The following is a 13,339-nucleotide window of genomic DNA, read 5'->3' as shown; positions in this document are numbered from 1 at the left end:
GAGTGCTCACCTGCAGTACTTGAGAGGAGTCCCCGAGAACTCACTGCCATCAGACTCAGGCTCAGATCGGTTCTCAAAGTCAGAAATTCGAAACACAGATAAGCTGGCATTCACATAGCCAACCATGCACCTGAAAGAGAAAACAAATGCTATAATTAGATCTCTGATCACTTCTGCATCCAATTCAATAAAGGCTCTACTTCCTAGAAGCTCTTGCACTTGTGAATGCCTTTAGCTGGCTCTGCCTTGTCACAAGCACTCAGGGCACACCGAAAAATCCTGGGTATGTGAAATCAGGAACACGTCATTCTTTTATTCTAGTACTTTTTGTTCAAAATCATCATATAAAACATCACTGCACCAATCACTACTTCAGCGAAATAGGTGAAAGACAGCATTGCATAATCAGTACAAATTATAGGCAAGTCACTGCTTCTTTCCTTGATGATATAAACACACATGCACATATAAACACATTCCTTTATTAATGAGTATCTATATTCTCTCATAATGTCATGAATGTGACTGGTGTGACCATGACTCCCTCCCAACTCACATCCCTTGCTACAGTCATGATAGACTACATTCTGTCATGCTTTTGTTCAGGTTGTCTTTTCTATTGGGATTCCCTATTCATTTCTTTATAAGTGGAAATAGTGCTCCTTTTCCAATGACCAACTGAAATGCCACGCTTTCTGGGAAGATGTCCTAATCCTGGCCAAAAAGCTCATTCCCTCCTCTGTATGGTGCTGCACTTAACTTCACCATTACCATACAGCTTGTGCTAGAGTTGGCCGCATACATGTAGGTCTTCTTTAGATTGTAGTTGTTTTTGGAGAACAGGTGCCCTAGGTATTTTTGTTTCCTAGGATGGTCTTATGTAGTGTAGGAATCCAGTAAATACCAAATTCAATTGATTTCATATGGGCATATAGACTACTGCCTATACACCGCAGGGATAATAAGCTTCTTGAGGACACAGCTTCCATTCTGTACTGGGAGTTAGTATATTATAATACTAAAAACTTGGATTAGAGGGTCAGATTGTAGCTCTTCTGCTTTCTAGTCATGCAAATTCAGCAAGTTATGTAACTTCCTTAGACAACCACAGGGCCTACCTAATAGGGTCATTGTGGGGATTAAATGAAATGATACCTGTAAAGCAAGTGTGACAGAGTGCTTAACCTATAGCAAGATCTTAATTGTGAATGGCTATTATGAATTTTATTTATTTTTACCTTGCAGGAGGTCAACAAATAATTATTAATTTAATGAGTAAATCATAGCTTTCAAATTCCCTTCATTAACTTGTCTGGCATGATTACTCCAAGCTGCTGAACACCGAACCAAAACAATGACACAAACACAGTACTGAGACCACATGAGTTCTGTATGTTGTCTTGCTCAAGACAAATCACTGGGGTTTTATCATGGCCTTAAAAAAATGAAGCAAGCAGAAAGACCCATTTGTCAAGTCACTCATGGATGAAACAAATGGTCAGTGGGTGTGTAACATGCCTTAATCCAACTGGCAGGAGGTCTCCCCTACAACTCATCAGAAGGACAATTTGGAACTGCCTAGAACATGACATGAAAGAAAATTAGTGCCTTGATTATTAGCTGTCACAGAGAGGGAGCCAGCTTTTGTGAGCTATAGAATATAGCAGAGTCTTCTCAAGACCCAAACAGTGAGAAAGGAAAGTTCCTCTGGAAACTGGCAGAAAACAGACCCAACACTGAAATGAAATATTTACAACCCCTCCTGCACTCTTTCTTATCTCCCAAAGCAGCCCTGTGGCTTTATTAAGATTAAAGCTGCAGTTTGATGGCTGCTCTGTCCAAAAACTCAATTGAGAAAAGTCTAAATTTAAATAAAATACTGGTCTCATGGACAATACCCAGCCTTCAAAATAAAGAGGCTATATCTTTGAACTATTTATTAAGCATATTCATGTATTGCCAGTCATAAATCCAAGTTGAAAATATGCCTTTGGTGGTTCTGTACTCCTGTGTATAAAGCATCACACATGGACACAGTCCATGTGTGTGTGTATATATACACACACACACACACACACACACACACACACATATATATATATATATACACACACCTAGTTATCAGCTGTGTAAGTCTCCCTTCCATATCCTTTCCATAATCAGGGAAGAAGAGGGACTGCTAATACTGAACTGGCTAGGCATTTCTCGAAGTCTTTTCACTGTGGTAGAATCTTCGCTATTGTCCATAATAAGTAGTTGAGGCAGTCATCAAATCAGGGAAATGAGATTTCCCACAGTTCACTGTATGAAGTTTAGCCAGTGGCATTCATGTGTCAACTCAGTGACCTACTGTTACAGCAGGGAGGCCACAGGCAGTGGCAGATCCCATCTGTCCCTGTTTGCTAGCAGGAGATCTCTATACCCTCACTGTGACACACTACCAGTTGCCAGTTAGAGGAACAATGAAGCACTGACGTTCAGGCAGAGGTAAGAGATACAGAGAGGAAGGTATCAGACAAAGAGTTTCTGTGAATATAAAATAATGAAGTTAATTTTCTTAAGGGGTTGGTAGATGGCCTCTGAAGGTACTTCCAAAAAAGGAGATTCAGAAAATATCTTACGTAAGGGTAGCGTTATTTAAATTAGGATGCATACCTCTTCCAAGTAACTTCTGCAAAGACCACATTCATTTAAACGTGAGAATAATGGTTTTAAAACCATTCATGACTAATTGTTTCAATCCTTTACTACAAGGAAAAAGATGAGTGAGTAGTAATCACTAATAATCAGTTTTAAGGGAAAGAACAGAACCAGAAATTGACTTTTGAGTTTGTAGATTCCTGACCAAAATTACTGCAGAGTATCTTTGAGTTTTGCTATTCATTTGCCTTTGAGGTTTTACATATAGTGACACAAATGGCATGGGGATAGGACTCAAATGATGAAAAAGCTAGGAGAAATCAGATCTGGTTTACGCATTTAAAGTCAAATGTGCCTTATAGATAAATGACAAATTTATATATTAACTTATCTATAGATACTTAGGCTAATGAGATGATGACAGAAGAAAGTGGAATTCTGACTTATTGCAATAAAAATGCCAGACATCATGAAAAAGGAAGATTCAATCTCTGTACAGTAGGCTTTATGATTTTAAATACAAATTTGCAATTGGTTATAATGTTGATCTATTGGATTATAATTTGCAAAAATATCTTGCAAAGTAAGTAATGTATTTGTGATTCATTCTGTGACAATTTGAGAATTGTGTCCTTGATCAAGTCTCTAACTCCTTATGATACCACTATTTATACACGAAAATCAGCGTTGGTTTAGATCACTAAATCAGATCTATACCTCACAATAGTCCTAAGGCCTGCATATATCTTTAGAGAATGTTCCACAAGTCTAGCCTGATAACAACAGTAATTAGTTTCTCAAATTCAATGGATGGGGAGGGGAGCTCAAAATGGTTATTTGTGCTATTTGAAAATAATTTTAGTTGATTAAAATTTAGTTCTGATTAACAGAACAATTTTATAGTATACAACTTCAACTGTGCTTTGTAATTTCTGTCCTCTGATGCATACCTGGAGGAGATTTTAGTTCTCTAAGCACTTTTCTAAAAAGGTTTATATGAAGATCTCTTGAAAGAGACAGTGACTTCATTTTACAAACCATAAACAATCTGAGCAGGGGCATTGGTCCAGGAATCCACCTAGGTAGGCTGTAGTCAAAAGGAAGGAATTTCTTGAGAGCAGAGATGAAATATTTGAAACATTCTCGTGTACCCACTGTGTGGAGAACCTTGCCTCAAATTACGGTATTCCTTTCATGTTCAGATCTGGCTGGAAAAGGAGAATGTCTTCCCCTCTATGCCACTGAAGATGCATTGCCTGAACACTCATGACAGTAGGAAGACTGCGGTTGGAGAGCACATCCAGGGAGCAGTTGAGATATCCTGTCATAGGGACAAGGGGCATGTGAACTGAGTGACTCTGGATATATGCATGAAATTATCCTTGGGGAAGCCAGGGAAAGCTGAAAAAATGGTGAGAATTCGGAGAAAGGTAGTTGGTTTGGTTGCAGTACTTTTGATTTAGAGTAAGTTTCAGTTGAAAGATGGCATTTCTACAGGTGCATTAAATCATAATAAGAAATTGGACATACTACCCCAAAAGCCTTAACATTCTAAATTTTGACAATGCTGCTCCCCTATTAGTTAAATCATTTCTAAAGAATTTTTATCAGGAAAAAAACTTAAAAAGGATAATAGAGTAGTTGGTGGGGCAGAAAATAAGATTCATGAAGAAATGAATACAAATGCAACTATTTGAAAACAAGAAAAATGACCAATGGATTAGAAGATAGAAGGTAGATCTATAAATATTGAAAGTGGCAGAAGACTCATAAGTGAAAGAGAAAAGTTATTTATAAAAAATAGCTCAGGTGAGCCTAAGAAAACTGAAACAAGGAGGCTATTAGGGAAATTTTAAACCCCATGAACACTGTCTTAAATCTAAATTGTCAACATTCTAAAGCTTTGACTCACTATCATAAATGTACATATATGTTTCCACTTTATTTTTGGGTTCCCCCAAACCAAGACAGGTTTCATTCTATTTGGGGGTGGAAAAGAATTTAAATAACCATTGGAATGTAAACCCCTGGGAGTTCTCTCCTGTTAGATGAGCTGATTGACAATTTATTGGCAATGGCCCTGAGGGCTGTTTTGTTCAGGATGGAGAGCACTGTATGAGTCTAGGCTTTGCCTTCATGTGGGTTCTCATAGGTACTCTGCCTTGATATTCTGGACTTAACCTCTAATCTCTTTCTGCTCTTCAAAGTGAGGGTAATAATGCATGTCCCACTCCTAGGGTTGTTTTGAGAGTCAAATGCAAAACAGATGGGAAAGTGGTTTAAACAAAGGCAAGCTTTTCCAGGCTCAGTCAAGCAGAGAATGCTGGCATCAGTTACAATTAGAAAGAGTATGTGAGTAGTACAACATAAGTCTTTAAATCTCTTAAAATGGGATGGCATGTTCACTTAAAGTTGCTAGATAATTAGTGTCTAATGTCCACATGGTTATTATAGTAAAGAACTTTATAGAAGCTTCTTCAAATAGCTGGAATGTAGGTTTTATTACATTCAGCTGTCCATGCCTTAGAGTACTTATGTAGGATTAATAATGAAATTGGACCTAGACCAGGGGTGCATAAATTTGGCTGACTTGATTTGGTGGCACTTTACTCCTTGGGGCTAATTGAATCACAGCGGCTATACAGGATTAGTTTAGTTCTGAAAGTAAACCCAAAGGTAGGGCTGCCTGTGCAGGTAATCATAGCCCATGTGGGATGACTTCTGGGGCATTGAAAAGACTCCCAAACATATCCTACTCTGACCTACAAACCTCTAAATTCTACAATTAGAATTGATTATTTTTACTCTAGCCAAACAGGTATTTTTCTCCCACTAAAGTATGTTAAGAAATCTAGGGGCATGCTATAATTTTGCCTGGGCTTTACCTGACGAGAAATACCCAGAAAGACCTGACTTTTGGGAAGCACTTAGGTGATGCCATAGAATTGAATCTGCCTGGGATCATATATACATTGGTTAGGTCAGTAGCCAGGAAGGATTACTTATTCTACAAATACTTATTGAGTATCTATAGGGTATTTATCATGTGGTTGTATATTTCCCATGTAGAATTTGTAGAATCTCCATATGATGATACAAGAGTAATCAGATTATAACTGTCTTATTAAAATAAAAATGGTATAACTATACTATATCATGTGCTATTTTTTTGTCTACACACATTAGTATACCACACATTTCTCAATTCATAGTGGGCACAGGTCATGGATAGGGGAAATGATTAATTGCTGCTCTCACACTGGATTCCACCTAGAACTTGCCTGACCTATATTGACCCCACCTCTTCAGGATGTGTTTTCTTTGGCTAAAAGCATCATCATAATTTCACCTCCCTCCCCCACTCCCCACCATTCTAATCCTGGGTTACTCCAGTGCAGAAGCTTCTGTCTGAGTGAACCAGCATCACACAATGCATAGGAAATGGGATTTCATGATAGTTTTATGACAAACTTACTTTTGTCCAGCTTCTCCTTGACCTGCACAAGGTCCATACTTATAAGCATACACCAAGCGAGGAATAAAGTCAGATGTTATTGCTATGACAAATGCATTTGTAATAACAGAGAGAATTCCAATGCCTTCAAGAATTCCATACCAAATTCCTATTCAAGGAGAAGTGTTATATTAGTTCCAGACATAACAGTAGAAATAATAAACACAAAAAACAACTGGGGTAAGTAATTTCAATAGTCCTTTCCATGGATCCTTACATCCCAAATACTGGCACTTGTAACCAACAGTAAGAATTTGTACTTGCAAATATCTTGTCACTGAAGGAGTTCCTGTGGAAGTACTAATGTTCATCACTTAACAACTCAGTCAGGATCAGACTTAAGTCAGAGAGTTCTGGTCAATGATGAGGCACCAATATGCTAGCCAGTAAGATGGGCACTCACACTGTCAAGCCAATACCAGCCTGGGAGCTCCTGAAGCATGCTGACATCTGTGTGGGCCCAGTCCCTGTTGCATTGGCCCAGGGTAGGTGCTCACTGAATGTGTGCTTGTTTCATATGGAAGTTAAAGAACACTGTGAGCCAAGTGTATCCACATTCAATTCTCTTCTGTACACATTGGCTAAGTGCCTGCTGCCTCTGTACTAAGAACTGGATGCAGAAATGGATCAAAGGTGGTCTCTGACCCCAGGAAGTTCTCAAGAGGCTGCATCTGATTCAACTCAGCTTTTCTCATCAAAGACCAAAGGCCATCTCTGTCTTTAGAAAAACTGGATCATGATTTCTGTGACTAAGGCAAACGTTTAGGGGAAGGGCAAAACAAAGTAAAGCAAATGGAGGATTACTTTAAAAAGGTTGTAAGTGACAAGTCAATATTTTAGATTCCAAGTTCTTAAGATAGAAATAACCAAACTGAGAATCTATTTAAGCACAAATTCTCTAGTACCAGAAATAATAAATTTCTGAAAAGGTAGCTTTACTTGTCTAATATTATTTAAAGCTAACATAATTATTCTCTTGCAAGAATTATTAAGTCATCTTACATGGAAACCATAAGTAAAAATCTAAAGTTGGTATCTGATTTTATCCACTAGATGGTTAATATCTTAAAAAAATTCAAATCTAACTCACCTATGTCTTTGGCCCTTGAAGCTAAAGGTCGTCTCCACTGTGTGACAAATTTGTAAGCATCAAGTCGGATTTCAATTATGTTGTTCAGTAAGGCCAGAAGTGGTGCTAGGGGAAAAGCTGCCACAAAGATAGTTGTGAATCCAAACTGAAGAACTAGAGAATAGAAAAGGAAAAAGAACAAAGAGTATTGGTTTTTTATTACTATTTTCAAAAGGATAATAATCTGAATGTGTCCATGTCTTCACCCATATTTTTCCCAATATAGAAGCACAGGAAACATCTCTACAGAAAAATGGCCAGGACACTGGAGAAACAGGCACTTCCTGGGCCTGAAAGTAATGACATCCTAGGAGAAATACCACACCAAAGATGCAGATCTTGTTTTCTAAATACCATTTTCTAATAAATGGAACAGAGGTCCTTGAATAAATGTTTGATTCTAGAGCTACAGCAGGGAAAATACAAGGGGAGTCTGGAATATCTCATGATGTTAGGAAGTCCTTGAAATAGAATGGGGAACATATCAATAGAACACATGACAAACTTGAAGAAGCTACCAATAGCCAAAGCTGGAACAATATATACAACAAAATAGATAATGATAGTCTTTGGATTGTAACTCAATACTAAGTATATAAGTCCATACCGATATAAACAACTGAATAAATGGGGGAGAAGGTATAGCTCGTCCTTATGGCAGAATTTTAATTAGCAAATTAGAAAACAAATGTGTAAAAATAAATCTAAAGGAATGTTAAAAATAGAAAATCACTAGTGGTCAAAAACATCACAATAGTAATTGTTGCAGGCAAGAATCACCAAAGAATGATAGTGAAAAAATAGGACATTTGTATATTCTCAAAGTATCTCCCTTCATGATAGTAATTACAAAGGGAAAAACATTATCCTTACCGTGGAAAAACCTGGTAGCCATCACCTTCACCAAGTAAATATTACCAATAATAAGACATATTGACATCCCATACCACTATATGATGTACTGAGGTGCGTACATCATTTCTGTGGTGTGGTATGGACATTTCCACCACATTAATTCTTCCAATCCACGAACACAGGATGTCTTCATTTGTGTTTTCTTCAGTTTCATTCAGCAAAGTCTTGTAGTTTTCATTGTACACATCTTTCACTTCCTTGGTTAAATTTATTCTTAGTTATTGATTTTGATGCTATTATAAATGGAACAGTTTTCTTTATTTCTCTTTCAGATGTTTCATTATTAGTGTATAGAAATGCAAATGATTTCAGTTGATTATATATCCTACAACTTTACTGAAATTGTTTAGTGCTGACAGTTTTGTTTTTGTTTTGGTTGAGTCTTTGAAATTTCCTATATGCAAAATCATATCATCTGCAAATAGTGACAATTTTACTTCTTTTCTGATCTGGATCCTTTTCTTTGTCTTGCCTAATTGTGCTAACTAGGACTTCCAGTACTATATTGAGTAAAAGTAGGGAGAGTGGACATTCTTGTCTTCTTGATCTTAAAGAAAAGCTTTCAATTGTTCTCCACTGAGTATAATATTAGATTTAGGTTTATCATGTATGGCTTTTATTATTTTGAGGGATGTTCCTTCTATACCCAATATGTTGGAAGTTTTAATTTTTTTTTTATTTTAATTTTTTTAACATTTATTTATTTTTGAGATAGAGAGAGACAGAGCATGAACGGGGGAGGGGCAGAGCGAGGGAGATGCAGAATCTGAAACAGGCTCCAGGCTCTGAGCTGTCAGCACAGAGCCTGACGCGGGGCTGGAACTCACGGACCGCGAGATCATGACCTGAGCCGAAGTCGGCCGCTTAACCAACTGAGCCACCCAGGCGCCCCTTGAAAGTTTTTATAATGAGAAGATAATGTATTTTATCCAATGCTTTTTCTGATGCTATTGAGATAATCATATGATTTTTATCTCTCATTCTATTAATGGATTACAGTTGACTTGCATATTTTCAACTAACCTGAATCCCAAAGATAAATCCCATGTGGTCATGATTTTTGAAGTAAAGAACATATTAAGATGATTAGTTTGCTAATATTTTGTTGAGAATGTTTGCATTTATATTTACCCATTGGCCTTTAGTATCAGGGTAATGTTGGCCTCACAGAATGAGTTTGGAAGTTTTCTCTCTTCTATTTTTCGGAATAGTTTGAGAAGGATTGGTATTATTTTTCTTTACATGTTTAATAGAATCCATTAGTGAAGCCATATGGTCCCAGGGTTTGCTGTGGTGGGATATTTTTTTATTATCAGCTTATTCTCTTTACTTGTTAGTGGTCTGTTCAGATTTTCTATTCCTTCTTGATTTGCTCTTGAGGTTGTATTTTTAGAAATATATCCATTTCTTCTGGTTACCTAATTTGTCAGCATGTAATTTTTCATTAGAGCCTCTTATTATCCTATGTATTTCAAAGTACCTGTTGTATTATCTCCTTTTTCATTTCTAATTTTGAGTCTTTTTCCTTAGTCTAGCTAAAGGTTTGTAAATTATGTTTACTTTTTCAGCACATCAGCTCTCAGTTTTGTTGATTTTGTCTATTGGTTTTCTGGTCTCTATTTCATTTATTTCAGCTCTCATATTTATTATTTCCTTCCTCCTGGTAACTTTGGGCATAGTTTGTTATTTTTTTCTAGTTTATTGAGGTATAAAGTTAGGTTATTTGAAATCTTTTTAATTTCTTAATATATGCATTTATTGCTATAAATTTTACTTTCAAAAACTGTCTTTGTTACTTCTGGGGAAGAGAGCAGAGTAAAAGGATCCTAAGCTCACCTTGTCCCCTGGATAGACCTAGATAACACCCACATCAGCATAAATAACTGAGAAAATGACCCAAAGATGGGCAGAACAGACTTTTCACAACTAATCATACAGAGGCCACATAAAAAATGGAAATCAAAGAGGAAATCAAAGAATACATGGAGACAAATGAAAATGAAAATACAATGATCCTAAATCTTTGGGATGTAGCAAAAACTGTTCTAAGAGGGAAGATTATAGTAATATAGACCTACCTCATGAAGTAAGAAAAATCTCAAACAAGCTAACCTTAAAATTAAAGGAGCTATAAAAAGAAGAACAAACAAAACCCCAAAACCAGTAGAAATAAAGAAAAAATATTACAAAAGAAATAGAAAATTAAAACACATTAGGACAAATCAATGAAACCAGGAGGTAGTTCTTTGAAAAGATCAACATAAATGATAGACTTTTAGTTAGACTCACATAAACAAAATCAGTAAATGAAAAAGGAGAAATAATAACCAACATCACAGCTATACAAAAGATTATAAGAGAACATTATGTAAACTATATGCCAACAAATTGGACAACCTAGAAGAAAGGAATAATTTCCTAATATATAATCTCCTAAAACTAGATCAGGAAGAAATAGAAAATTTGAACAGATTGATTACCAGCAATGGAATTGAATCAGTAATCAAAAACTCCCAACAAACAAAAGTTCAGGACAGATAGACTCACAGAATTCTACCAAACATTTAAGGAAGAATTAATTTCTATTCTTCTCAAACTACTCCTAAAGATAGAAGAGGAAGGAAAACTTCCAAATTAATTCTATGAGGCCAGAATTACCCTGATACCAAAACCAGATAAAGATATCACAAAAGTGAGAACTATAAGCCAGTATTTCTGATGAACACAAATGCAAAAATCCTCAACAAAATATTAGCTAATCAAATCAAATAATACACTAAAAAAAGCATTCACCATGATCAAGTGGGATTCCTGTGATACAAGGGTGGGCTCAAAATTCATAAATGAATCAACACAATTCGTCAGTAAGACACAGGGTAAGAACCATATGATCATTTCAATAGATACAGAAAAAGCATTCAACAAAATAAAATATCCATTCATGATAAAAAACCCTCAACAAAGTAGGTTTAGGGTGAACGTATTTCAATATAATAAAGGCTATATATGAAAAACCCACAACTAACATCATACTTAATGGGGAAAACTGAGACCTTTCCCCCTACAATCAGGAACAAGACGAAGATGTCCACTCTCACCAATTTTATTCAACATAGTCCTGGAAGTACTAGCCACAGCAATCAGACAAGAAAAAGAAATAAAAGGCATCCAAATTGCTAAGGAAGAAGTAAAACTTTCATTATTTGCAGATGACATGATACCATATAGGGGAAACCCTAAAAACTTCACCAAAAAAACCCTACCGTAAACCAACACTGATAAATGAGTTCAGTAAAGTTGTGGGATGTAATATCAATATACAGAAATCAGTTGCATTTCCATATACTAATAATGAGGTAGCAGAAAGAGAAATTAGGAAAATAATCTCATTTACAATTGTACCCCAAATAATAAAATATCTAGGAATAAACTTAACCAAGAACATGAAAAACCTGTACTCTGAAAACCATAAAACTTTGATCAAAGAAATCGAAGATGACACAAATGGAAATATATTCCATACTCATAGAATGGGAAAATGAATATTGTTAAAATGTCTATACTCCCCAAAGCAATCTACAGATTTACTGAAATCTCTATCAAAACACCAAGAGTATTTTTCCTAAAACTAAAACAAATAATCCAAAAATTTGTATGGAATCACCAAAGACCCCCAAATAGCTAAAACAATCTTGAAACAGAAGAACAAAATTGGAGGCATCATAATCCCAGATTTCAAGATATACTTCAAAGGTACAGTAATCAAAACACCATGGTACTGGCACAAAAATAGATACATAGATCCATGGAACACAACAGAGAGTCCAGAAATAAACCACAATTACATGGTCAAATAATCTATGACAAAGGAAGAACGAATATGCAATGGAAGACAGTCTCTTCAACAAATGCTGGGAAAATTGGACAGTACATGGAAAAGAATAAAACTGGACCACTTTGTCACTGCATACACAAAAATAAACTAAAAATGGATTAAAGATCTAAAGGTGAGGCCTGAAACCATAAAAATCCTAGAAGAGAGCACACACAGTAACTTCTCTGACATAGGCTATAGCAACATTTTTCTAGATATGTCTTCTAAGGCAAGGGAAACAAAAGCAAAAATAAACTATTGAGACTATATCAAAATAAAAAGCTTTTGCACAGCAAAAGAAACCATTCAAAAAACAAAGAGACAACCTGTTGAATGGAAGAAGATACTTGCAAATGATACATATGATAAGGAGTTAATATCCAAAATAAATAAAGAACTTCACCAACCCCCCTCCCCCAAATAATGAAATTAAAAGTTGGGCAAAAGACATGAACATACAGTTCTTCAAAGAGGACATACAGATGGCCAACAGATACATTAAAGGGTGCTCAACATCATTCATCATCAGGGAAATGCAAATCAAAGCCACAATGAGATATTACCTCACACCTATTGGAATAGCTAAAATCAAAAGCACAAGAAACAAGTGTTGGAGAGGATGTGGAAAAAAATGCACCCTTGTGCACTGCTGGTGGAAATGAAAATGGTGCAACCACTGTGGAAAAACAGTATGGAGGTTCCTCAAAAAATTGAAAATACTATTACCATATGATTCGGTTACTCTACTGTTCAGTATTTACCCAAAGAATACAAAAACACTAATTAAAAAAAATGCATCCCTATGTTTACTGCAGCATTATTTACAATAGCTAAGATACGGAAGCAATCTAGGAGTCCACTGATAAGAGGTATGAATGGATAAAGAGGTGGTATTTATATACAATGGGATACTCAGTCATCAAAAAGGAAATGCAACAATCCTAAGTGTACAATCCTAAGTGAAATAAATCAGTGAGATAAAAACAAAAACCATATGGTTTCACTCCTTTGTGGTATTTACGAAACAAAGCAAAAAAAAAAAAAAAAAGACAAAAAAAAATAATCCTGACTCTTAAATACAAAGAACAAACTGGTAATTAACAGAGGGGAGGAAGCTGGAGGGCATGGGTAAAAGAGGTGAAGGGGATGCTGAGTACACTTACCATGATGAGCCCTGAGTAATGTATAGAATAGTTGAATCACTATATTGTACACCTGAAATTAATATAACACTCTATGTTAATTACATTGAAATAAAAAAAAAAAC

General features: G+C 35.9%; 1 protein-coding gene and 1 long non-coding RNA gene across 6 annotated transcripts in view; one reads left to right on the top strand and one right to left on the bottom strand.

The window, feature by feature from the left end:
* LOC123386705 overlaps window positions 1-5,774 on the top strand; it is a 39,346-nt gene extending 33,572 nt beyond the window's left edge. The window contains exon 3 of the long non-coding RNA XR_006601008.1: window positions 3,843-5,774. This is a non-coding gene — a long non-coding RNA (uncharacterized LOC123386705). The remainder of the gene's footprint in view (window positions 1-3,842) is intronic.
* Window positions 1-13,339, bottom strand: part of ANO4 (anoctamin 4) — a 416,845-nt gene that overhangs the window by 16,954 nt on the left and 386,552 nt on the right. For all 5 annotated transcript variants that reach the window (XM_045062224.1, XM_023257365.2, XM_023257364.2 and 2 more), the window contains 3 exons: window positions 7,245-7,397; window positions 6,116-6,263; window positions 11-130 (listed from right to left, as the gene is read on the bottom strand). In XM_045062224.1, the coding sequence (XP_044918159.1) occupies window positions 11-130; window positions 6,116-6,263; window positions 7,245-7,397 (421 nt within the window). The remainder of the gene's footprint in view (window positions 1-10; window positions 131-6,115; window positions 6,264-7,244; window positions 7,398-13,339) is intronic.

Source organism: Felis catus, chromosome B4 (assembly GCF_018350175.1).
Source record: "Felis catus isolate Fca126 chromosome B4, F.catus_Fca126_mat1.0, whole genome shotgun sequence".
Taxonomy (NCBI): domain Eukaryota; kingdom Metazoa; phylum Chordata; class Mammalia; order Carnivora; family Felidae; genus Felis; species Felis catus.
Note: the sequence above shows the minus strand (reverse complement) of the source record. Positions and strands in the feature narration are given on the sequence as shown.